General features: G+C 27.6%; 1 protein-coding gene across 2 annotated transcripts in view; it reads right to left on the bottom strand.

Annotated features, from left to right (window-relative positions):
- LOC107446239 (DIS3-like exonuclease 1) overlaps positions 1 to 26,573 on the bottom strand; it is a 64,211-nt gene extending 37,638 nt beyond the window's left edge. The window contains exons 1-10 of one of the 2 annotated variants that reach the window (XM_087165818.1): positions 26,537 to 26,573; positions 22,180 to 22,316; positions 20,253 to 20,404; positions 19,608 to 19,689; positions 17,569 to 17,710; positions 16,179 to 16,314; positions 13,853 to 14,004; positions 11,731 to 11,846; positions 10,517 to 10,629; positions 2,676 to 2,829 (exon numbers count right to left, since the gene is read on the bottom strand). In XM_087165818.1, coding sequence (XP_087021944.1) covers positions 2,676 to 2,829; positions 10,517 to 10,629; positions 11,731 to 11,846; positions 13,853 to 14,004; positions 16,179 to 16,314; positions 17,569 to 17,710; positions 19,608 to 19,689; positions 20,253 to 20,404; positions 22,180 to 22,316; positions 26,537 to 26,558 — 1,206 coding nt within the window. In that variant the 5' untranslated portion in view covers positions 26,559 to 26,573. Of the gene's footprint in view, positions 1 to 2,675; positions 2,830 to 10,516; positions 10,630 to 11,730; positions 11,847 to 13,852; positions 14,005 to 16,178; positions 16,315 to 17,568; positions 17,711 to 19,607; positions 19,690 to 20,252; positions 20,405 to 22,179; positions 22,317 to 25,747; positions 26,196 to 26,536 lie in introns of those variants that run through there. The other variant, XM_043040606.3, reaches the window with a different exon arrangement.
- Between the last annotated feature and the right edge of the window lie 1,291 nt (positions 26,574 to 27,864).

Below are 27,864 nucleotides of genomic sequence, written 5' to 3'. Positions count from 1 at the left end.
TTTAGAACCAGAGTTAAGATGAAAAAAGAAGATTTTATTTTATCCATTAAAAAAGATCTAGATTTTTTTATTGCAAAAATTTCCAGAAAATATCATTGGCCTGTTGAGGGTTTTTCTGAGTGGAAGGCTAAAATTATTGAAAGGGTTAGATTTAATTTATTTAATACCAGTTTTAGTTCTTTTCCTAAAGGTACTTTTATTGATTATGATTTATCTAGAAAAATTAAAAATCTTAAGGATAAATTCATTGTTACTGTTGTTGATAAAGCTTCAAATAATTTTTGTATTATGTGTAAATATTTTTTTAAAAAATTGATTATTGGAGAATATAATGCAAATAATACCTATTTAAAGTTAAAAGAAGATAAAAAAGTTATTGAAAAAAGAATTATTGCATTTAGTAAAAAATTAAAATTTAAATTAAATAGGATTACATTTCCATATTTATTTCCAATAGTTAAATTTCATAAAAATCCAATTAAATTTAGGTTTATAGCATGTGGTACTAATAGTTATAATTCTGATATTAGTAAAAGGTTTTTTTGTTTTTTAAAAATTATTTTGCTTAAAATTAAAAAGGAGAAAAATATTATTATTGAAAGTAATGTTGAAGTTTTGGATTTTATTAAAAGTAATGATATTTCCAGCATTAACACTTTTGATTTTGAAAATTTGTATACCAGCATACCACATGAAAAAATTATTGAGATTTGTGAAGGTATTTATGACAAGTATTTATTTGATGAAAAAATTGATAGGTTTAACTGGTTAGATTTATGCAAGTTTAATCTTTTTGAGAATGTTCTTTTTAATGGTTTAGATTTTTATAAACAAATTATTGGAATTCCACAAGGTAATTCCTTTTCTGGGGCTTTTGCCAACATTTTTTTGCACTTTTTTGAGGCTAAATTTCTTGAACATAAAGTACTTAATGCTTTCCGTTATATTGATGATTTGATTTTGTTTAATTGTGACGATTTTAATTTTATTTATACAATTTATCCTGGTGATTTGGTCCTGAAAAAAACTAATGAAAATTGCTTTAATATTGAATATTTAGATTTTAAAATTGATATTGTTAACAATTTTATTAAAATTGGTGTGTTTGATAAAAGAAAAGCCTTTAATTTTAATGTTATTTTTTTCTGCAACTTTAAAACTAATTTGTGTAGTAAAATATTCAAAAATCTTGTTTTTTCGCAATTAGTTAGGATCAAGAAAATTTGTAATAATGTTGAAAGTTTTCGAGAAGCTGTGGATAATTTTTTAAATAATTTGAGTAAAAATGATTTTCCTTTTAATTTTTGTAATGTTAATTTTTTAATTAAAAAAATGATTGATGGTTTTTAGGTTTTTTTTTAATATTTTTTCTTTTAACAGGGCGCAATTCTAGTCTTAACTGAGCAGCCCCAGTTAAGCATTCTATTAATTTATCTACGTATCTCCTTCTCCTGACCTTTTCATATCATTTTTAAACTTTTACTGCGCATTATTATAGGGGGCGTTGTTTTTCAGTTTTTAGTGTTTTCTTTTCCTCCGCTTTTGAAGTTGATTCTTGACCTGTGAATGTGAGTTTTTAATTTTCTGATGATTTTTATTGATTTTCTTTTCGTAATTTGTTTATTCTTTTGAATGTATCTTGTTTTTCCTGGACCTCTATACAAAACCATCGGGGTACTGAGGGAGATATTTTAAGCTTTTGCTTCTCCCTCAAATAGAAATGGTTTTGTTTTTAATGGCTACCGGGGCCGGTACCCCCTGAAGACGTCGGCTTCGGTGGTCGTATTTTTGTTTTATTTCATTTGTTTTGTATTGATTAAATGGGGATTATATATAGATGAAGTAACAAATAAATTAAACGTCCTCCCAATTTAATAAAATAAATAGTAAAATTGAAAGATATATTATTAATATATAGTTATCTATCATCTAACAATGAAAATAAATAAATAAAAAGAATAAATATAAAAGGATAAAATATATAAAAAAGATATTAAAAAATTAATGAAAAAACTTATACGTAAAAATAAATTAGTCAGAATTTTAAATGATTGCCGAACTTATATTCACCATTATTGTTAGGATTGCAAATTAATTGCCATTAGAATATGAGTCAAATTAAAATAAAAAAAGAGAATTTATGTCCTTATTGTAAAGAAAACAAACAGCAAAACTTGATTGCTCTTTACTTTCTTTCTTTGATACATAATTAATTACCAGAACAACATATTATATACAACATATTATAACACATTTTTTTTGTTAAGTTATTTCTAATGATTTAAACATTGATAAATTTTTCTTTAAAAAAATAAACATTCACCAATGTTTATTTACATTCAATGTTTAAAATAAATTGCAAAAAAATTTTTTTTTTCATTTACATGGTTTCATGTAATTAAACAAAAAATGCTAATTACAAAAACTGCACAACATTGAATCACAATTATTATCTCCCTTTAATTTATTTCAGACGTATTTCACAGAAATACATACATGTGACATACTTTACAAATAAACTGAAAAATATTTGATAGTCTTTGATGACATGCATATATCTATCAAGTATTTTATTATAAATAGGACAAAGATTTAATCTAGGCCTTATAGTAAGCAACGAGAAGGAAGCCTGTAAAAAATCTAATTAATGTTTCCAAAACAATGCACGATATTACCAGGTTCTGTGGAAATTCTTTAACCAAAAGCTCATGTTCAATTAATAAGGACTGAACTTCTGTTTCTATGTCTCCAATTTCACCCAAGACTTGAACAAGATGCCCATTAGGATATTGACTCTCTTTCTCCCAGCTATCAATTCGAACAAGTATTCTAAAGAGACGCAAAGAAAAAAAACTATGAAAGCAAAAATGACAATTAAATACACATGGTATATTCATTTATAATCAAAAAGAGTAAGTGCGATAGTTCAGTAATTTCCTAACTTTTTTAATTGGCTACCCACTTTTAGAATTTTTGCCGTTCAAAGACAGACTAATATCAGTTAATAAGAAGATATTGTCACCTAACAACTAAAAATATAAAACTTTATAATTGGAATGCTTCACAGTGCTAAATTGAGGAACTTATGGTTCCCCAGGACACAGGTGCATAATTTGAGAATAATTCAATAGGAATTATAATTGTAAATTAACAATGTATAAGAATTAGAAGCAAAAATAATTTTGCTTAGAAAATAAAAACATACTAAGTTCTTCTTTTAATTATTAATAATATTTCAAGTATTTTGATTGTAGTGGACATTTAAAATAATGGTAATTTTGAATGCAAAGAAAATAAGGGTCAAAATGATGGTAAAGAGAAAAAAGTTTTTAAGCACAACAGTTTTGTTTCTTAATTTGCAAAATTTCCTACAATTCTCATTTGAGGTTAATCAATGTACACTTGAAAAATTATTTCACCGTAACAAATAAATATAGAGGAAATTTTACAGGTCCTGGACTAACGGGCCACCATTAATTTCATTTCCTGTTAAATTGTCATTTCTTAAACACTGCATTATCTCTCCTAGAACAGGAAAAATTTCTCATCACTTTTAAGAGTGATTGTTGGGCTGTATATTTAAGCTTTTAAAATGTATCGTACTACTGCCATTATCTACTAAAGATCAAATAGCTTTGTTTTACGCTAGTAACAATCGTAGATACTCAATTATTACTACTGCACAACTATCTGGATTCACAGCGAGCATATTACATTCCCCCCCTCTCTGCGCATGGATATTTGTTATAGTTTTAATTATTAATTGCAATTTTGCTTAAGGTTTACAATGGGTCCGCAGGAAAGGTTTGTATTTCTCTAGAAATTTCCATATTACGAGTTAAAACAGAACTCTAATTAAAGTTGGAAAACGTAAGTCCTGTCTTTTAGCTCTGTGTGCATTAAGAATTATTTAATACACACACCTACTTTTTATTAAAAAAGAGAAAAGTTTATTTATGATTTCAGGAATTCTAAAAAATTAGTGTAAGGTAACAAACAGAATTATAAAGTTTTTTAAGTGGTGTATCAATTATCACTCTAGTAAGTTGTATTGAACTTTTTTTCAAAATTAATTAAAAAATGTTAATAATATATTGATTTTCTTAAATACAACTATATAAGGGTCATTCTCACAAAAAGGTGATTTTTTAAGTCCCTTAGTAATAAATATTAGGAAATACAGCAGATTTCTTAATATTTCTCTTCATCATTTTTTGTACAGTTCTAGCTAACAAACCCTATGCATTTCTGCTAAATGTATTTAATATTTCATTCTTATTTTGTAATAAACATAACTTCAAAATCCCCTCTGTGGACGTCCCTACGTCTGTGACACAAAATAATTTTTAATGGCTGTTAAACAATTTAAATGTTATTTTAATGATTTTTGTAGTTTTACCTAGTTAAATGTTTATAGTAACTTTTTATTTAATATTTAAAAAAAAATTATTTTTATAAAATAAATGACTAGTAAACTTTGTCCATCAAAAATGAAATCTCCCTCCATGGATAATTAATATAGTTCGGTAAATATGCAATAAAGGGCAGCATATGCGAAATCCCTATAAGATAGCTTCTGGGAAAGGTAACCATTCCATTTTTTAATGTTAACTATCAGTTGTTTTTGTTCTCTTTGGTGTCAGTTTTGGATTGTTGTGTTCAACTGGGGTTTGGTAAAGTTCTCACCGTATACTCCGTGGACATCATAAAGAAGGTAAGAGAAAATCATTTTATTTTTGATAGATGATAGATGAAGATTGCAAAAATAGTATATTTAATAAAAAGAACTGTCCCATTTTTGTAACTTTAAAATTAAAAATCAAGAACTAGTTTTTGTCTCCTCCGTGGACATAACAAGTCCACAGAGGAGAAGACACAGTCAATGGAAGAGACAATGTGTTAGATAACCATAATACAATTTTAATAATTAAAAAACTATTTTCTTTTATTTTTTAAAATGCAACAAAAGTGTTAATTTGTTTGTATTTTTAAAGAAAATCAATTAAGTTGAACTTTTTCTTATCCGAGAAGTAAATATTGGCAATTTTTCTAAATAATTTCTGTGATGTTAAACATTTTTTTTCTCTTCAAATTTTAGGAAAAAAAATGGCAAAACCAAAATGTAAAAAAAAGAAAGCAATCAAATGTTCAAATGTAAAAGAGAAGGGAGCAGAAAAAACTTAGTATGAGACAAGCTGGACAGAAATTAAAAGAAAACCCTATATTGTTTGAAGAAAGCAAAAAAAAAAAAAAAAAAAAAGAGCAAGAAACTTTAAAATCTGTATCAGAAAAAGATTTAACAGAAAAATCGTGATTAAATGTACTTAAATTTTTAGAAATTGATAGAGCAAGCCGTTTGTGCCCAGGGAAAAAAGAAACAATAACAAGAAGAAAAGAGAAAAAACAAAAACGTTATTTGGATGACAGCATGTTTAATTTGCATAAAATGTTCATAAAAGAGTAACCTCAACACCCAACTTTCATGTGGAGTCTGAATTTTTATTTCAATAGTCTTTACATTTTAATTTATTACTATTCAGTAAGAGTTACTTAAAAAATTGTACACCTAGATTAAAAATGGATGTTTCCTTTCATAGCAGCATGATTAATTGGAAGTAGCTCTATCTCTAATAATTAAATATTTTATTATTTACTTATTAATGTTAAACTCATATCAGTTGTACCCAATAATTAATGAACTAGTCTTCATTGACATTTTATATTTTATAATATAAAATGACTCCTCAGTTGACTATTACATCTCCTCCATGGACAAGGCAGAATTTAAAATACAGTAGAGAACCAATTATCCGGGATGCTCGGGACCATCGCTATCCCGGATGTCTGAATTTCCCGGTTTTCTGGATCGGCAAAAAAACGTAGTTTATCGATGTTTTATCGAACCCAAATTACAATGAAAACAAAGTAAAACATTGTAAGAAAAGAAAAGTTCTCTTCAATTAACAAAAATAGAAAAATAACATTTTAATAACATTTAAAAGTTTTGACAAGAAAAGTAAGTTTAAAAATTACAAAATTCGCATATATTTATTTTTTAAACATTTCATCAACTTTTAGCTGACAAAACTTTGGTTTTTGATTGAGAAACAACTGTTGGATTTTATAAACAGCCATTACATGAGTTTCCTCAATAAATGACTTCTGTTCCATTCCAGCTATTAGTTCTTTAGTTAGTTGGATACATCGTTCATTAGATATGACAGATACTTGTTCAGCTTCATCTTCGTCGTCACTTTCGTTTTGTTCTGCGCCTGGGTTCAACACCATCTGAATAATTTCAGAATCTGTCATTTCGTTTACAATTGGAACGTCGTTATCTATATTAAAGCACTCATTAATCTCTGCTTCTGACATTAAGTCCCGCTCTAACCATTTTCGAGAGTATTCCCGGAGCTCATTTTGAAAATCTTTTTCTTTTGAAATTTTAAACCCTTCAAAAGGAGAGTCGTCAACATCTTCTTCTAAAAAAATACAAGTCGGAATTAACTTCCGCCATGCGTGAGTTAATGTATCGTGGGAAACAAATTCCCATGCTTTCGCTGACAACCATATAGCATCTTTCACGGTGAATGTTTTCAGAAAATCTTGGACTGATTTTCCTTCATTTGCTGCGTCGATCAGCTTCTTTAAAAACTCAACCTTACAGCGGCATTTCAAGCTGCGTAAAATGCCTTGATCGAGAGGCTGTATCAAGGACGTACAGTTTGGGGGGAGATATTGAATTTCAATATTACTGGCAGTTAAAACGGCTGCAGGTGGATGTGCCGTACAGTTGTCTAAAAACAAAACAATTTTACAGTCATCGGGCAATCCCACCGATTTACAATGTGCGCGTGATTTAGGCACAAATTCCTTCTTGAACCATTCCGTGAAAAGTTCCTGCGTGATCCAAGCTTTTTTATTAGCTGTATAAACTACAGGCAAAACTTTGACACCTTTTAATGCCCGGGGATTTTTACTTTTGCCGACTACAGTCAGTTTCAATTTACACGTGCCCGCTGCATTCGCGCAGGCTAATAATGTCAGCCTATCCTTCGCAATTTTGAAGCCACCAGGATTGATTTCATCTGTTGTAGTATAGGTAGTATCTGGTAGATACTTGTAATACAGACCCGTTTCATCAACGTTAAAAATTTGCTCTAGGGTCAAGTTCTGAGTCTGAACCACATTCAGCACAAAATCTACATAATTTTCAGCGGCTTCTATATCGGCTGAGGCTTTTTCACCGCAAAATTTTGTTAATCGAATGCCGTTTCTCTCTTTGAATCTGGCAAACCATCCTATGCTGTATTCGCAATTTTTTTCTATGCCAAGCTCATCATGAAAATTTTTCGCTTGAGCCATAATTATTTGTCTAGTTAAAGGAAAGTTTTCTGATCTTCTCTGTCTTATCCACTCCATTAATACTTTGTCGACATCCTAATTTTTTGCCTGATGCAAAGTCTTTCGTTTTTTCATTGCATCTTCTCGCTCGGAATTTGAAAATAGAGCCAGTATTTTTTTCTTTTGACCGTCTTTTCGAAGATCATAAATGGTTTGAGTCCCTACGTTATAAATCTCACTAAGAGATTTTACTGAAGAACCTTCATCTAATTTTTTTAAAATTTCTACTTTCGTTTTTATCGATAAACTCACGTGCTTTCTTTTTTTAGACGTTGAAATAGACGAAGACATTTTCTTTCAAAATCACAAAATATACGACTAGTGCTATAAAATTTCAAAATTAAAATAAATTTTTCACACTCTAAAAAAGATTCCTAACACGTTTTAACTAATCCTAGCACAAGTAGATAAATGATAGATGATCTACTAATGTCAGAGAAGGGGGTGGAACCAATGTCAAATAAATGAAGCTGCGTGTAAAATATCTGCCCATCTGGAGGTGAAGGTCAAGATGTGAAATTATTTTAAACTATTCTTTCTAACAGTAAAGACCAGATGTCCCATGAGTCATCCATTTTACAGAAGGTGGTTGGTAGGGATTAAGACAGGTCAAGTAGTTGTTAAATTACATTGCTAAAAATAGCAAGATTATCTTATTGATGTTGCGTGTCATTTCAAAACTGATTTAAAAAAAAAAACTAAAATTTAAACGCTAATTAAAATCCAATATATTATTGGAAAGAAAAGCACCAATGAGTTTGTAAAACAAAGCATATTTTTAGCATCTAATATCAGACCGTTCTATAAAGAAACTAACAAATATGTAAACAATCCATATTTAAAATTAATCCTTATTTATTAAGTTAAATCACAAAAAGAATAACTAACTAAAAAATAATGCATTTTACCAACAGATAAGCAAATAAATAAATATTAAAAATAAATAAACTATAAAAACTTATATTTTTAATCATTAGATATAAAATAAATAAATTATCCCCTAAAGTATTAAAAAAAAAATTAAATCTTAAGGGAGAACTAATTAATCAATAAATTAATAAGACCAGCTTTTCAACAGTCATCCCCCAAAATAACTAAATTAATGAAATATTCAACATTTTATTTATATTTAAAGGAAATTAAAACGTATTTAACCAACTGGCGAACGTTTTTAAAAATCGAAGGAGAAAAAATTATAACAATGCAATACGTTTAGATTTTCTATAAAAAAAAAAATTAAATCACAAATAAGATGGATAGATAAAAAAATAAAAATTAAGATGGGAAAACAGCGAAATTAATAAAGATAACTTATTTTGATCATAATACACACAAGGAAACAAATTAAATATATAAGTTAATTGAAGTTATTAATTTAATTAAAGTTGAGGAAAATTATAATAAACTAAATAAAATCAAATTAAATAAAAATAAAAAAAAAAAAAACTGGAAAATTACCAAATGGAAACAGTAACTAGAAAGGGCTCTATCATAAATATTAAAACCGGGAGATTATAAAATCTACTGACTTAAAAAGAAATTATCTTAAAATTCATGAATAAAAAGATATAATTTATGAAGTACGAAATTTATTGTGAACGACAGGAGGAAAGAAAAAAGGGTATTGAAATCAGAAATAAATCGCTTTTAAAAAGGGAAAGCTGCAATCTGCCTTTTTTATTTTTAATTTTAGTAATAAATAATTGTATGCTTCATTATTAAACAATCTTTTCCGCAAATTTTTTTTATAAAATCAGAGGATTTTTAACGAAAGCAAATGCGATTCCACATCAAGCAAAATTTGAAATCATGATTAAACGAAAGAATCTGAATTTATTTAATCGAAAAATATTGTTTCGTTAATTAGTGTCAAATAAATTAATATAACAGAAAAAAAAACTTTTTAAATTGTAATAACGATGTATTGTCAGAAATTATAGAACAATAATTTGTCATAATAAATCACGGATAAAAAAAATGAAAAAACTGGAGAAAAAAAATAAAAGATTAAAAAAAAAAAGTTCTATCATGTTAACAAGTTCCTTGACTCGGACTTCTAATAGACAACATTCCAGAAATGATTAAGAATAATAGAAGAATCTTAAAGATGCAAAAAATAACGTCGGTCCGGTAAAAATCGGATTTTTTTTTAAAATTCTGTGTTGCGCTAGCGCAAATTACAGTACTGAAAACGGAAGCGAAATCTCGCAATTTAGTAGTGTCAAATTCTCTGACAATTGTTTCCAATTGTGTTTTAAGTTTTATTTTGCGAAATTATTCTGATTACTTTTTTAATGATAAAATGTAATCTTTTTTTAAATGATCAACTTAACTATATTCTTACTTTATTATTGAACTAAAATTTGTCGTACAATTTTAATCGTTTTCGTATTCCAATTTGTACTCGCATTTCAGATTTTTTTTTTTTTACTTAGTAATGTATAGGGATATATTTTTCTTTTTATTTCTCTTTCACCTTCTATTCAACGATATTCGTGTGCAATGCTTGTTCCCCGCCCCCCACATAAATCAAAGAGAAAACGAAAACAGCATGCCACTCCCTTTTTGATTGACGGTAGCTTATCTGAAAACCACAAATTCTTGGGAATGCAGGGATGAAAGTAAAAAGTTTCCCCTTTTCCGGCCCCTTCCCGTCCTAAAGAACTTCAAGGTTACAGATGAAATAATCAAGTTTTCTCTTGACATATGACTCCCCCCACCCACCCTTTTTCCTACTAAACTTCAAAAATGAGTAACACTTCCGCATTTTTTCTCCATCCTTCCAGTTCAAAATGGCGGGAAAACGAAGCGAAATTTTTCCCGGTTTTCTGGGTCCCGGATAAATGGTTCTGTACTGTATTTTAAATCTTGTAAAAAATAAAATAGAAAACTTGACCATTATTATAAGGACATATAACAAAAATAAATAAAGGCATTTATGTAATTTTTAACACTTTTTTAATTACTTTAATTTAAGAAAATTTTTTAGTCTATTTATACCTTTTCAGAGAGAATGACCCATAAGTACCTTAAAACATAAACAAATATCAATAGGTTAAGACACATTTTATGCTTCTTAGTTTAAACCACTTAAAAAAGAAATCTAACTTACCTTTGGTTTCGAATGCCTTCAGCTTGCTTAGTAACGATTCTTATTTTCGGAATACGATAATCATACGGTATTACTAGGATCCTCTCTTTATTTTTAGAAGCTGAACTAGAGTCCTGAAAATAGAAAAATATTTCTTTTTTAATAGAATTTTCATTCTAACAATGAAATGTCTTATTTTCACAATTTGGTGTTTTTAAATCAAATAATAAATATAAAAAAATATAAAACTCATTTTATTTTTATAAATTCTAAAAAAGTCTTTTTAAATCTTAAAAAAAAAAGGAACAAACTATTGAAATTGTTTAACTATATGACTATTCAAAAAAATTTTTTTGGGTTCACAATATATTTAATTTATTACTTAAATAGTTTTGTTTTAAAATTACTACATTATTTAAAATGAAATACTAGAATTAAATGAATTATTGTATGGTGAGTGTATATACCTATTATCAGTGAATGCTGAATGACAACAACTGTTTTTTAAGTGAAAAATAATGATCTTTAACATACATATCAGCTACATACCAAAGTAGTTTTGACATTTATTGAATAACATTGGTATTTGTCAGATTGTAGTCTTTACAATAATGTAAATGAATAATTCTATATTAATATATTTATTTTAGTTAAAATAAAAATTTTTTGTTCTAGTCTTGCACAAATGCATAGATCAAGTGCATTATTTTAAAATATAATTATAATATTCAGTGCTATTGAGGACTTAAATTATTAATAAATTGACGTTTATCTAAATACGCTTGTTTTAAAATTAATACATTATTTAAAATGAAATACTAGAATGACAAAAAACCAGATCTCTGGAACAATTATGGTTGCTGTGAACATTCTCCAGTGAATGACAGCACTAACATATTCACTTTGGTGTAAGTCTGTAAAATTTGTTAGATATCATAATTGCTCACTTTTACAAACAAGTGAGACATTCAGCATGTACTGATTCCGAATGCTGAACTGAAGATATAACAGAAAACTATATATTTTTGTCACGTAAAATATTTGTGTTTACTCTATAGTAATCAATTTTCTACAAAGAAAACTGTAATATTGAAAAAACTTACACAATTATTTTATGATAAAAATTACGACTTATTACAAAAAATAAACTATATTATAAAATTTAAAAGTAATTTTAACTAATGATTTTTTCTTTATAATGAAAGCAATAACTTGATAAATAGAATAATCCTCACATCCTCTTCTGGAAGAGTTGCAACATAATTTCGCCATCGTCTCTCTAGAATTCCCACTATTTTACCTGTAGTTAGAGTTGTTAATACTGTTGAATCATTGCTTTCCAACGAAGCATCTGCAAAAAAATTAAACGCAACAATAAACAAGTAAATAATGTTAAGGGTAAAAACTCTATAAAAATATTTTGACTTGTAATCTAATGCTGTTAATAATCATCTAAAGATGCTTTTTAGTTATTGGGATGATGCCATAAGAAGTACAAAAATCATATTACTATTAATAAGTTTTTATTGCCAAGAACGTCATAATAGCTCATAAATCTTTTAACAGTTCTGTCTGAAAAAAATTGACTGGCTTATGCTAAAACTGGTTTTATTTGAAATAGAATATTGTATAATTGAGAAACATTGTCAGAAATTTGTACATTAACATATGCATTAAAGGATTAAGATCTATAAATAAAAAAAGGTCATTTAAAATTTAATTTCTGAATAGCTAAGTTTTAAATATTGAGAGATTTTACCAAAAATAAATTAGCACAGTTAAAGATCTCCCAGCCTCTACTTTGCAAAATTTTGAAAAATCGTGAGGATCTTATTAGAAGTGAAAAACCAAATGAAAACTCAGAGTGAGTGCAAATTAAATAGATCAGGTACAGATAAATAAGTTTGAAAAAGCTCTAAGACTGTGGTTTTAAAATATTGGAGAATGTAATACTCCAATCAATGGACCGCTTAGGCAACAAAAAACAGAAAATATAGCAACTCAAATGGGTAAAAAAGATTTTGTTGCAACAAATAGTTGGTTCTAGGGCTAAAGGAAATGTGAAAACAATATTTTAAAGAAAATTCTAGGCGAACAAAAGTATGCCAACTGAAGCCAGCTAGAGAAAATTGGCTACAAGATCAGAGGCCAACACTGTCCCATATTAACCAGAAAATGTTTAGTTTACAATGCCGAGGAGGCTGGTTTGGTTTTCAGAGCACTGCTGAAACATACATACTTATTCAATAACGAAAGTTCAAAAGGAGATAAAATCTCAAGGAAACAAGAGTTACTTTGTCTTGTTGCATCAGTATGTCATGAAAGATCTTTATTGATCAAGAAAATTTAGAATTTACGTTGTTTTAAAGGTGTTAAAAAACTTTCTGTATGTAAACTATACCACCAAAATTGTTTGGATGACACAAATTGAATTTCTTAAATTATGTATAATTTTTATATGTTAAACCAAAATTACAATACATAAATATAAGGTGAGTTTTTCTCTTCAATTTATTTTTGAACTCGGTATGTGTGCCTTAAATTGAAAAATTTATGTAATTTCATGACTTGTCTATTTATTGGTTAATATGACCAAAATTGTTGTGTCCTAAAGTAATCACAATAAGCGAAGACTACTGTATTAGCACATTTGTTTGAATGCTTTTAAAATTTCTTGTAACTTTCAATATTATCTTTTCCTTGAATGAGTGACAATCACTAGTATTGAATGATCCTATAACTTTTCTTATTATAAAAGTTTTCAGTTGACCGTCCTGTGAAAGCATTAAAAGTGCCAACAGAAAAGAAAAATAATAAAAAGAAGTAAAATTGGAATTAAAATTGCGAATAAACTATACATTTAATTCAAATCTATTCATTGAGCCTACATTAATTTTTTATCAAAAATCGAACATATACAATTTTAATTACTAATTTAATAAAATATAAATTAATTTAAATTAGTTTTGTAATGATAAGAAGGTTTAGAAATGTGAATTATAAATTTAAAAGTAGTAATGAGTAAAGTTACACAAAAGCAGTTAATAAAGCAAAGCTCAAATTCAGTGGTGCAACAATCCACAGAGGGCCAAAGTCTACTGTGCCAACCCCATGTTTCTTGAACTTGGGCTCTGGTTGGGGGGACAGCCGACCGTATAATACCCAGTGTTTAGTCCCCAAGCATGCTAGTGGCTAAGTGGTAGCACTTCATGCTTCTATGCCACAGGGCCTAGGGGCAGGCAAGGTTTACTCTGCCTTTCACCCTTCAGTGGGTTGATAAAATGAGTACCAAACATATAAAGTAAAAAACTCGATAAAAAGCAGCAAATCTTTGAATACAAATAATTTAAAAATTACCTTTAGATTCAGAATTATCTTCTAATTTAAAGCTTCTAGACTTCCATTGACTCTCAGGAAGGATTTCAACAACAACTTCATCACCATGTATTGCCCTGTTTCGATCTATCATTCCATGTATAAATATGTCTCCCGAATCCTTCTTGAATGCTCTGAATTAAAATTTTAAAGTAGCAAATATTTAGATTAGCATTTCAAATACAGTAAAAGATCTTAATGCAATGCTTTGCATTTCATAGAATTTTGCTTTAAATAGATCAATATTTAAATTCTTTAAAATAGTTTTTAAATACAAATAATTAAAAATATATGCACTTAAGTATAAAATATATGCAAAAAAAAGTAAATTTTTTAAAGCATTAGAACTTGAAATAATTTTTTTTTTATCAAACTTTAACTTTGAAATTGTAACATTTAATTTTAACAAATAATGTAAAAAGTTATTAGCTCTTGCTTTTACAGAAATTTCTTAACTACAATTTTCATTGTTTACAGCCGTGAAGTTAATGAGGTTTAAGTAGAATTGCAGTTTATAGAACTGCAATATATAGGTTTTCTATAGTAATAATTAGTTAAGTAATATGAAGTAAAAAAAAATGTTTTTATCTTTGGAAGAAAGTACAATTGGTATTATGTAATTTATTTGATTCTTCAACAACTTAAAAGGTTTTATTGACTAAATCAGTTAAATCAACAATTTTAATCACTTGCTTTTTTCAAAAAAAAAAAAAAAAAAAAAAAAAAAAAAAAAAAAAAAAAAAATATTAAATAAAAAAAAAAGTTAAATTTTCATTTTGAGCAGAAGGAACAAAAACAGATTCTTTTTTAAAAACTATTACATGATTTGAAAATTTTTTAAACAAATTTATGTTACATTTATAAACTACAGATTTTTATTTTTAAATGCAAAGATGTATGATAAAAATATACAGATAATAGATGTCACCATTCTAATATCCTGTAGTTGTATTGTATTCACTGCCAGAATGCATTTTTGTAAATGAATGATTGCTATATTTTTTTTTTTATTTTGTGCTTGTTCACATATTCCAGATTTTTAGCATTTTACTTTTAAATTTATACTTAATTTAATCCTTTCATCAACAAGTACATTCATTCAAACTTATTATATTTGTCTAACTGTATTATAAAGTTTCAAAAGTTCAAAATTTATCATAAAGTTGGTCTTTAAAATTACTTGTCATTAATTTCTCATCTGAGAAAAAAAAAAAAAAAAACATTTAAAACTTTTTTGATTTGATTTTTGACCAACAGTAAAAAAATAAAGGATTTCTTTTTTAATGTGTGACGACTGTTTTACAGATAGCACAGATTTTTATTTGAGAAGTAATAGAGGCTTTAAAGCCTTTCTTGGCCAATTTTTTTTCAAATGATAATTTTTTCATTAATATTAAATAATAATAATAATAAAAAACAAAAGAGATAAGATAGATATGTATGAAAAGAAACCTTCAAGTTGGTTGCAGAGATCTGAATTTTATGTATATTTGAATATGATAATAATATAATATGAATTATAAATGATTTGAATAATAAGATAAGAATTTTCCTTAACTTAATTTGCTTTTTCAATGATTGGAACTTGTCTAAAGAAACATTTTTCATTGATACATGTTTTCTTTCATAATGACTTAATGTTACTCATGCTTTTAATTTAGTAAGATATTTTTAAGTATTTAATATAATTTTTTGTGGGCACATTATATGATCTTTAAAGGAATTAATTACAGCAGAAAAATAATAATAAATAAATAAAACAAATTTGCTATTTTTACAACAAATTAGTCAATTATCCAAATGTATGAATGAAAACCATCAAATACTAGATTTTGCATTAGCTATAAATAATGCTTCCTGAAATAATCTATTAAAAATGTAAATAATATAAATACCTAATAATGCTTGATACTCATTTATACACTTTGCGAAAAAAAAAAAAAAAACTGTTTAAAGAGCAATAAAGGAAGGAAAAAAAAATTGAAAACTAATACAAACTTTTTGAAGTGATGAATAAACTACTTGAACAAATAAAAAACTGATTAATAAATAAATTTAAAAAAAAACTGTTAAAGGAATTTTTTTTAACAACATAATCAGCTAAAACATTTTGGAAAGAACATTTGAACTCCCCCCCCCTATAATCTGTATATTTAAGTTAAGGCAGCTATAAGTGTATGAAATTCATGTTTAAAAATAAAATAGTCAATAAAATAATAACGATTCAGTTAGATGGTAAGAAATGCATTATAAATTTAAATAAGATGCAGTATCAAAAATTAAAGTGGTTAATAAAATGAACTCATACTTAGATGATGCTACAAAAGCTTCTTCAGATGCATTATGCTTGTTAACTCTCAAATAGCCTTTAAAATAGCGACCAGCTTTGATACCAGCTTCAAGAACACTTGATGGCAAATAATTGTCATAAGATCGTGATAAATCTAAAATATACATATAATTTTAACTACCGTCAAAAAATATATACAAAGGGCTAGGGGTAATATAGTGATAAGCCAAATTTTATCCAAAGATGACATCTTTAAACTAAACGTATAGCTTAGTTTAAAAATTATAATTTTAAATAAGAAAGCAAAAGTTCCATGTATTTTTACTAAACAACATAATACACAGATTTCTTACCCAAAATGCAATAATCAACAATTTCAAAATGTGGCTTATTATTTATATTACCTCAGCCCTCCATATATGCTGCAATATTTACATTCCTTCTTTGGAGCATTCCAAATTTCATACATTAGGGGTAAATATTTAAGATATAAACAGCATCCGATAAGTGGCTTTTATTACGTTTGATTCATGAAATAGATGTTAAGATATTAAAAGGAAATACATAATATTTTTTTCTATTCAAACAGTAGTGGTTGTAAATAAAATTAAATGCTGACTTCAGATAAAATTGATTTACTGAATAAATTTAGCATTTAATAGATAAATGAATATATAGATATAGGTTGAGAAATTAAACTTAATAAAATTTTATGTGACTTTTAGTGAACATTTAGAGCCTTTATTTTAAAGTCATGTGACATATTTTCTGCATAGATTAGAATAAATATGAAAGATTGATTAAGTTACATCATCAAAACGTTTTAATATCTTTATAATTTTTAAATTTAAGAATCATTTCATTATTAATCTGAAATAATTGCATGGATAAATTCAGTTTACTTAATAATGGATCTTCAAGATCAATTAGCAGATCAAAAACAGTGTGAAACTTGATTGAATATAGCTTTAATAAATTTATTTAAGATCTTTATTTAGTTATTCTTTTTATTGAGGAATGAAATATATTATTGGTTTAATTTTATTTAAGCATTAAAATTTAATCTTATACAGCATGTAGTGCAGAGATGAAAGTCATTAAGTAAGAAAAATATAAGGTTGAAATGTAAAATATTAAGCAGAAGTTTGCATGAAAAAGACTTGAACAAAATAATTTGATATTTGATGTTCCCTTTGAAACATTGATTAATCTAAATTGATAAGAGTTTCATGACTGATAAAAATATTTATGAGATCTAAAAATGCAAGAAAACTAAAATCTGTTGCCTAGAGTTAAGTACAGTTTCAGTAATAATTGAGATTTATTAACATTGAGATAGTTTGAAACTATATTCTTATAGAAAAAAAATAATAATTATCAATTACCTCTATGAAAAAAATTAAGATACCTTTAACAGTTCCAGCAGAAATCGCTAAATTTAATGACTCATATAGTTGTAAAGGTGATTCTAGATTCTTGTGCAGACTGTTTAAATATTCTCCAAGGGTATATACTTTCACATTCGGATTTTGAACCAATGATTTATAAGCCTGCAATATTTTAAGAAATTAAAAATATTAATGTAAAAATAAATAAATAAATAATTAAAATAATAAAGTTACCATAAGGAAAATAAGTGAAGAACAATGTAGATAAATTAAGATACAAAAAATTCAATTTTTCGCAACATTTTTACAAAAAGACTATTAAATGTAAATTGAATTAAGTTTCCTTTATAAATAAATAATTACCAAAACAGTAAGATATCCTAAAATAAAATTACAAGCATGAGACACATTTCAAACACTTTTTTTCTTTTTCCAAAAAAATAGTCAATTATCTTTTTACTTAAAGGAGAACACAGTGCAATTTTCAAAAAAAAAAAAAAAAAAAAAATTTTTTTTTTGCATTTTTTATGGTTTATCCTTTCAAGATTATTGTACTAAAATATTGAATTAATTTTCTTTCAAATGCAAAAGTTACAGCATAATATGTTGATGCAAGACACGCTGTGACATGTGTGAACTTGTGGACTAATGTATTTGCTCACTCTTATCAAAACATTTTAGTAAAATACTATAATTTTAACTATTTTATTGAAGTAATTTGGTTAAGTAATGTAAGAAAAAGAATTAATGGTATTTTCAGTATACAACTTATTTAGCTATAAAATGTTTTAATGAAGGTTGCAAGGGGTTATTAATACTTTTGGAACAATTGGAAATAAATGGCACTTGAGACGGCTGAAAATGATAAAAAACAACTTATGAACCAGGAATTGATGTATTATAGTTAATTGTAAAATTTTATATATTTATATGGATAATTGATCATAAAATCTTAAACACAAATTACTTGAAACCATGTTTCTCTTACTTGCTGTATCTCCAATTAGTAAAATTTTCAACGGACTTATTTCATATTTTTACACAATGTTCACAACAAATATAGTTTTTGTTGCATACAGGGATTTTTTAATTCAGTTGATTGGTTTTACATAATCACTGAAAATGTAAGTTATTTTAAGTCATTTTTTGAACTTTTTTCCCTCACAGCAGTGCCATTTTGTGAACGCAGCTACACTTTTCAATGGTTGAGGAGATACTTTGATATAATTTTTAATAATAATGGAAATTATTTTGTGTCCTATTTTTTGCACTAATATACAGTACAATGGTACTAATATTCTTTAAAAGAACAAAATAAGCATCAATATTTAATTACATAAAGATAGACAATCAGAAATAACTATTTAAATTTAATTTCCAAAAAAATCAATGTAGTTTTGATATTTTGAATGTTTATGAACATACAAAAAATAAGGCTTTGTATAGAAATCACAAAAAGTTACAAAAGTATAGATAAAATGTCATTCACAAATCAAAAAAAAAAAAAAAAAAAAAGAACTAAAATAAGATGGCATTTAATATTTAAAGAAACCAGGAAATTAGTTTAAAATTTTAGAGCAATTTCGTAGTGTAAATTAAAATCTGTAGATTCCATGCGAAACTTATAACAGTTGATATATTGGGTATTGGTAAATTCAGCTAAAATTAGGTGCATTTATACCAAAATTTAGACAAGGCTAAATTTTCCTAGGCAAGTTTTTAAAGTACTTATTTTCTTAATTGCATTTAAAAATTTTTACTTTTCTTCTACAAATCTTTATTTATTATAGTATTTTTTACAATTGAAATGAAGTGCTAATTAGCTTTATGAGAAAATTAACATTAAAAGTTTTGGAGTGTTTTATCTATAATTATGTTAATTAAACTACTTCTATAATTATGTCACAGCCTCAATCAAATATTTAGTAACAGGAAGTAACATAAAATATTAAATTTTCTTCAAAAAAAGTAATAAAAAATGCACATGAGTGGGAAAATCTAAAAAATTCAGAATATAAAAATACAAAAATTAAAAAAACAAAACAAAACGCAAACATACTTCAATATTATCTGTAATTAAGATTATAGGTATAGACCCTTCCAAATGATCAGAATAAAATTCAGCTACTCTGACACAGCATCTTAAAAAGATTAAATCAAATCAAAGTTATAATAAAACCATAATGCAAAGGAATTATAAGTTTATTTTTAAATGTCATAGCAAAATACAGGGTAATTTTTTTTTTACAAAAAAAGAAAAAATAAAAATAAAGGAAGAAAAAGGCGGCTTTAATGGTTTTTTTGGGGCACTTTAAGACAGACCAAGCATTGTTAAAATATTCAGGCTACAAATAGCTTGTGCAATAATTTTTTTTAAATAATAGTAATTAAATCTTCTAAAGCCTTCATTTTCAGGTTACAAATAGCTTGTGCAATAAAAAAAAAACCTTTTGTAATAATTAAATCTTCTAAAGCCTTTATGAGTAACTTTGCTAAGAAAGATAATCATATTTGACTATATAAACTTAGAGAGTACTTTTTTAAATGCATAGAAAGTTTTTCAAAATTAAAATGATTTGAAATGCTCATAAAGAAGTCTTATAATTTTGCACAGAACAGAGGTAAACTAGATTGAATATTTAAATAAGAAAATATCAAGAATAACAATTTAAATTCCATAATAAATTTTGAATTATATACATACTTAATTAACCATTCATCATAAGACTCAGAAAAAGATCTAGGAACATGAGTATGGATAGAAATTTCATTCAGAAAAACAGTACTTCCATGTCGAATATCTTTAGTAATATTGAGGAGGCGTTTACTAAATCGTTGGCCCATACTTTGCATTACCTATTAAATAAAGAATAAATTATCAAATAAAATTTTTTTTAGAATTTTTAAAAGTAAAAAAATTCAAGAGGTACAGTGCGCAAAAAAATAAGCAGACCGCCCTGAATAACTTTTGACCTAATAACCAGATCTTCAAGTTCTAGTACTCAATCTTAATGGTTTGAGAGAGGGACTTCAAATATGTTAATTAATTAAATCTGACGCAAAAACGTACTTTATCTGAATAAATATACCATTTTTTTTTATGGATTTCTGAACCTCAAAATATAAGGGGTAGCCGCAACTGGGAAATATGGTCCCAATAGTTTGGTTAGGAGAGCGATATAAAGTTTGAGGGACATCGATGGAATAGTTCCTGAGATATTGAATTTTACACATACAACTTTTTAAAATTTCATTTCTCAGGAACTATTTGATCAATTTCACTCAAATTTTGTATTTTGCCATTTAAAATGATGTAAAATATTGTATTCCTGGCAATTCAAATTTTTTTGACTATTATTGAATAAAAATGATAAAAAATAATAAATATTTACTAAAAGTTACTTTTTGAACAAATTACCCTTGAATAAATAAATTTTATAATTGCATGCAATTTTTTTAAAATTTGTTTAAAAGTTTTTCGAGATATGGCGAAGTATGCAAAAAGTAAAATTAACATTAAGGGGTTCAAACTTTGGATGGCTCTTGTGACCAAACTATTATGACTATATTCCCCAGATTATGGCTAACCTCTAAATTATGTGAGTCCAAAATCCAAATCCATAAAAAAAGGTACGTTTATTCAGAGAAAGTAAATTTTTTTCCCTAATTTTGTACCTTAAAATATCATCTGCACTAATTTGTTAGCATATTGAGGTCAGCCCTTCCACCATTGAGTCCTAGAATGTGAAAATTCAACTATTGGAGCAAAAGTTATTCAGGGTGGTCCTTTTATTGCACGCTGTACACAAATCAGCAATAACTAATTAACAGTATTGAAAGTTTAAAAATATTATTGTGTTTGTTATGAACAAATTTAACTAATACATTTTTAAATTTTTTTAAAAAAGAAGAAAAAAACAAAACAAGGTAGATTTTTTTGGTTTGGTTTTTAGCATTGCACTAGAGTTAAGCTATTGAAAAGGGTGTGAGATTCATCCTCTATGATGATCCAAAGACAATAATGATGCACTTGTGCAAACACTATAGAAATTTAGATGAAAAGCAGTTGGTTGTAATAATCTCCTTACTTCACCAATATTTTTCCCATCCATAAACTATGGGTGACATTTAATTAAAAAGGATTTCAAAATACGAAGACATAATCAGAGAAAGTTTAGTCCCACCAGATACTCAGCCTTTAGCATGTGAAATTGAATTGAAGTCTAAGATGTCATAGGTGACGACTAAACTCACCACACCTAGTAGTGAAAAACAGGATAGTGAAAAACAGAACAGAGTAGCATAGAGAAAAAATAAAAAGAGGAAAGGATTTTTTATATATCTTTTTGATTGTACTAAGAGGCATTAAGAAGTGAGATATTAGTGAGTAACATAGTATAGTGAGTACCATAGCAACTTATCTCCTACAAAAATTGTACATGATTTTGGTTTTGATAAATAAATTCTGAATAAAAATTTATTGCTGAAATAAGAGCAATGAATTTAAAAATATAGAATATCTTTATCATAAAATGATGAGATTTGTTTAACAATTTAGAAGTTAATTTAGAGGGGAAAATAAGATGAGATAAAACAAACTATATAAGAATTTTTTATCAGTCTTAACTTACTTTAGCAGCAATACTTTGTAAAATAATTAATCCCTGCAATTCCGGTAATTCTAAAATTTCCAAATAGTTCAAAATAATGTCTATGCAAGGCAGGGCATAATGAGTCACATCTTTTTGTAGTCCACTTGGTTTTGAGTCTGAAAAAACAAATAAAAATTAATTTATAGTGCAACTTTTCATTTGGACAGATTTTAGTTATTTTATTGTTTTAGGCATACAGTTAAGATCATTTTCAAAATGAAAGTAATAAAAAACTAAAATGGACAATCAATTTACAAGACTATTGGTTTCCAACTTTTTATTTATTTATAATTTTATTAAAAGTATTATTGGCAAAATGGTTAAGGCATTATGGTGTCATTGAGAAGGACTAACTAACTAATACAGACTAACAGTGTAAAGCCTATCCAGTTTTACATGGCAAGCTTGTAAAAAGACATAAAGGGGGTGGTGTACAATGCTTTCTACATTGTCAACATGATGCTGTAGGTCTCATTAAGCAAGTGGAGCCTTAATCTTCATGATCCCTTTGATATTCAGAATGCTAAGAATGAAACATATTACAGTCAAACCCCACTATAGTGAACCTTCAAGGGACTGACATTTCGGTTCACTATAACTGGGAGTTCACTATAACCGTTAGCAAGCGATTTAACTAATGGTTCCTTAAATTCTCCCTTTTATTACACATGATTCAAATAAATGACTGAAAAATATTATGTAGTAGCAAAAGATGTGTTATTTTTTTATTACTCTTCGTCTTACGTACAATAAAAATCTTGCAATATTTAGCTGATGAGCAATCCTCAACATCAGATATGGAAACACTTTTGACTCTCAGATAATTTTTCCTGAATTTCTGTTATTCCGCTTTTTAAACCTGTCTAACCTGCCATTCGATCACATAAAAGTAGTCTCACAAAATGGCTTAGCAAAGTCTTCGACATATGTCCAGATACTGGAAGATTGCTGCTTCTTCGAATGCTGAACCACTTCAGTAACGCTTTTTCAACATCCTTGTGATCTGCTTTCTTTTCTCAACTTTTACCTGCCATCTAAATTTCTTTCATGAGCAGAAATTGCTAATTGACTATTTTTCCATTTGTAACAAACTGTAGATTTGGGAAGTTTATATTCCCTGCAAATATCAGCTTGATTAAATCCATTTTAAATTTTTTTGATTATGCCCATTTTAACATCAATGGAGAACGTTTTACGTTTACTTACTGCTCTCCATAGTTAAATTTGAGACACTTGTTTGCAGGTTTTTTTTAACTGAACTGATAGCCAAAAGGAGTTGAAATGAGGACCTTATCAACATAGATTAGTGTCCAATCCTTTGACAAATAATGAATAATTACTCATTCCCTCTGACAGAAAATGCATATTGATCCCACTGACGCCTTACAGGTGCATCATCTGCCTGAGTTGGACGCATCTGCTTGGTTTATTTAGGGATGGAAAAGTGAGATAAAAGAAGCTGACAAGAAAAAATGCTTATCGCTACATTCCCCTCTATAAATGGTTTTAAAAATCGGTATATGTATTTATTTGAAGTAGAAATTTCAAAATTACAAAAAAATGAAGAAAATGGAAATTAAATTTGGCGAATGATTTTTTCCACTGGAAAAAAACAAAAATTATGTCAAAATGAATTTTTTCTAAACAAATCAATATTTTTTATTCGATTACAGTAATTTTCGGTAGATGCGCTGTGTAACCAATTAGAATTGAGTCCAAATAATATAAGCCTAAAACAAACTACTGCAAAACAGTTTTTCATGAGAAAAAAAAATTATCATAAAAAATTGTTAAGATTTGCATTTGGTGAAGACTTTCGAAAATTGGCGAATACTTTTGATATTTGGCTAATAATTTGAAATCCTTAGCGAGGACCCTGTATACATATAGTTTGTGTGTGTTTAATTCTTTACTGACAGCTGAATAATTTTTCTCTAAATTGTAGTTTAATAGGAAAGTGGTGTAGGCATAAAGAATAAAATTTCCTTTAAACTCTTCATTTAGGCATTGTTATAAGTATTAACCAAATCCAAGAAATAGAGATTTAATTTGTATTCCAGTACGCACATTTTAGCATTATAAACTGATATAAGAAAAAAAAAAAAAGCTTTGAAGATAATACAAATTTGAATAGTTATTGGAACTTCATTAATATATTTTTAATTCTTATTTCTAGTTAAGAAAACACATCATTAATTAATATTAAATGAAGAGTTTAATAATATTTTCAAGAATTAACAGCGATTTCGGTATAGACTAACAAGTATACTAACAATTGCAGAGTAGATGCCAAAAAAAGTAGTGATGCATCCCTAGGGACACACAATTCTCTAGTGTGACAAAAAGATATGCAAAAAATATAATGGAAGCAATAGTATAACTAAATTTTAAATCTATGTATAAAATAAATATTTTTTCTTCCTTATTAATAAAAGAAAGGAAATAATTTTGAATAATTATGAAATATTCTTATTAATAAAATAATTCTGAGTATCAAATTACATTAACATGTCCTTTTTGCAGATGTTTTATCAGCCCTAACTAAAAGCCTAATTTGTATATATATGGCTCCTGTTTGAAATTCTTTGTCTTGTCTATAAATTAACATAATAATTAATGTCCACATTAATGGATATAGAATTCATATTTTAAACAGGGACGCGTCTGTAGTAAAAAAAAAATCAAGAAATTTTGAAGTCCTTAACCATAAGTACCAGAGATCTCCTTATCATGATCTTGGCAACTTCTAAGCCAACTCGAGGAGTATAACTATAGTGCGGATTTGAGAACAACTCCAGACTAAAAGTCTGGGACTGTCTGTTGCTATGGTAACAAGCGAGAGCACATTTCTAATGGGGGTGAAATGGAGGAAAGGTGTCGATTGGTTTACTCACGATGACCTATGCAGGGTTAAGACAATACTATTCACCCCACACCCCTATTCGAAGCATCTTTTTCTCGTAACCATAGTACCTGCCATGACATGAGACAGGTGTCTGGAGGAGTTTTTCTGAAAGTTGTACTATAGCTTCCATCCCTGGTCAAACATTTGGGGGATATTTCCATATCGTAACCTGCTGCACCAACTACAATCGCCAAGGTGCCAAATAGATTTTAAACTTGCAAACTTTTTTTTAAAAAAACATGTAGATATTTGCCAGGAGTTATACATTTCAAGTTTGTCCCTTTCTGTGATATTTTTTTAGTTTCTCGAGGGCCACTGATCAGAAGTTGCCAAGACTTCGCGATTATTCTGCCACAGATCAGGATATGGAAATCTCCCAACACCTTTACATGTCTTTTAACTTTTACATGGCCTTCCTTTTGAAAGTTTAAAATCCATTTAGGGCCTTGGTGAGACAGATCATGGTACAGAAATATCCTCTGAAAAACCCGTAGTTTCTAATGCCTAGCAGAATTACTGACTAAAATGTGAAAAGTATAGGATGGAGCAGGAAAAAGAATGTTCTCATAGTTGGTTATAAGTGACTAACTATTAATAAAATAGTAAAAATATTCAATTTTCAAGAGTAATGGTGCCCACTACCTGTGTTGTCACATGCTTTACATAAAGAACTATGGCAGGATATGTCATCACGAAGATACAATTCTCGGACGATCGGACTAGCCTTCCCTTTTAATTTGACTAGTTTTGTTGTTACGTTAGAGTACATGTCGTTACATGGTACGTTGGAGAACATCTTTTTAAGTGAATCTCTAGTGAATGAATTATGATAGAAGGTCTCTTAACAAAGGGTAACTAAGCCATGTAAAAAGATTTTTGCTGTGCCTAATTCAATTTATACTTAAAATGACGAATGGATGTTCTAAGTGCAGCCTCTTCAAAATTATCCGTTAAGTGGATCGTAGAAAAATAATAGATTCAAAGAACCACACAAGAAACATCAATTTAAATAGAATGTTTTAATCTTAGAACAATAATGCAAATTGAAGATATTTTGAATATGTAGACGTACGCTTCTGCCTGCCCATTTCTTTTTAAATAAGATTCTATGTTTTCTTTAAAATTCAGTTAAATAACGAGTTTACCACCTGAGCAAACTAATTATTAAATATATCTCTTCTTTATGACGTAAAAAATGTCTTAAAATTTCATAAATATAAATAAAGCATTTACAAAAGATATGCATTAATTACAAATTTTAAAAAGTTATCAGGTTAACCCCGATGTTTAAATCATTAAAAAAAATAAGCAAACAAAAATAAAACTGTAACAATAAAATTTTTTTATGTTACAGTGTTTTTTTTATAAATTAAATTTTCTATTCGCAATCACAAGACCAGTTCCGTGACTTGACCTTTACTTTTCTCTCACCTCCTGTTCTCAGTTGACGCATTACGATATTTTCCTCTTTCTTAATATTTTTCGTACTTCAAAATATTTTAATATTATTGTCAAAAATATTTTTTTAAATTTCCACGAAGCATTCTTTTAGAACTCTAATATTGTTTTCAGTTCCAAATAGTTTTCTAACTTAAAAGTTTTTCATCTATTTAAAAATCAAGAGAGAAAGTAACGTACTTTCACCTCCTATGACTCTCCACACGCTAATGGTGAAAACATGTGAAGCTTTGCCTTAGGTAGAGAGTTCTGCTCTTCGCCACCTGTAGCACCATTTCGATCGCCAATTCGACTATCTAATATCGACATTCTACTATCAACCCTTATTTGCATAATGATGGAAATTTGCATCATATCATTTAGTGAACGAAAAATTGTACCAAGAACTGTAAATTAGTTGTTTCTGGCAACTTTTATCGCGACTATTGAGTAACAAGAAACGTAGCTGCCAAAAAAAAAAAAAAAAAAAAAAATGCCACAATTACTAGAGCGGGTTTGAACTTGTCATTAAACCATTTGTTGTGATTTGCAAGAAGTGTACGATTTCTTGAATATTTTTATAGCTATTCTGAGATTTTTTCGTTTATAAAAGCGATGAGTAAGAAGGTTTGTTTTTTGCGTTTCTGCCATTTTTTGTGTAATTTATATCGAATACCCAAATAATCTTCCCAAAACCATGTGATAGAAATTTACATCACTATGGAGCTGTTTCACTCTAATGTATGACGATGACGAAAATGTTTTTTACTATTTGCTTATTTTATGTTATTTTTGTAGAGAAATTGAAGTATACTAAAAAAGAGGAGGATTGAAGACTACTTAGGCCAGTTAGAAGGCGGTTGCTAATCAGAAGATGGCCTGCATGACGAAAATTCTGACGACTAGTACCGCGATGCAGATGAAATTATAAGAGTGCTGCAAGAAGAGAATAATAATTGTTGCTTTAATTATCCTCAGGAACAAAAATGATACATAGATATATTATTTTTTTTATTAATTTTGCACTGAGCTTAACGAGTAAATTTGCATGATGATAAATATTTCCATCACACTGTTTTTTAAAATATTTTATATTATATACACTGGTTATCATAAATTAAGGAAAAATCACAAAAATAGCGATAACTCTTTCAAAAGTAAGCCAAACCGTGCAAAATTTGCATATGTTGTCCACTAAGAGTAGCTGAGTAAAATTGCAATATGCAAATTAGTGGCGCTGCACTCGGCTTACGTCATCTGCCTGGAGCATAAAAGTCCAAGTTTGAGAGAAAGCACACAAATTTTACTGTGATTGCGACATT

The sequence above is a fragment of the Parasteatoda tepidariorum genome, chromosome 6, assembly GCF_982258835.1.
Source record: "Parasteatoda tepidariorum strain Cologne lab strain chromosome 6, Ptep-v5.0, whole genome shotgun sequence".
Taxonomy (NCBI): Eukaryota; Metazoa; Arthropoda; class Arachnida; order Araneae; family Theridiidae; genus Parasteatoda; species Parasteatoda tepidariorum.
The sequence above is the reverse complement of the archived record's forward strand: the minus strand, read 5'-3'. Positions and strand labels throughout refer to the sequence as shown.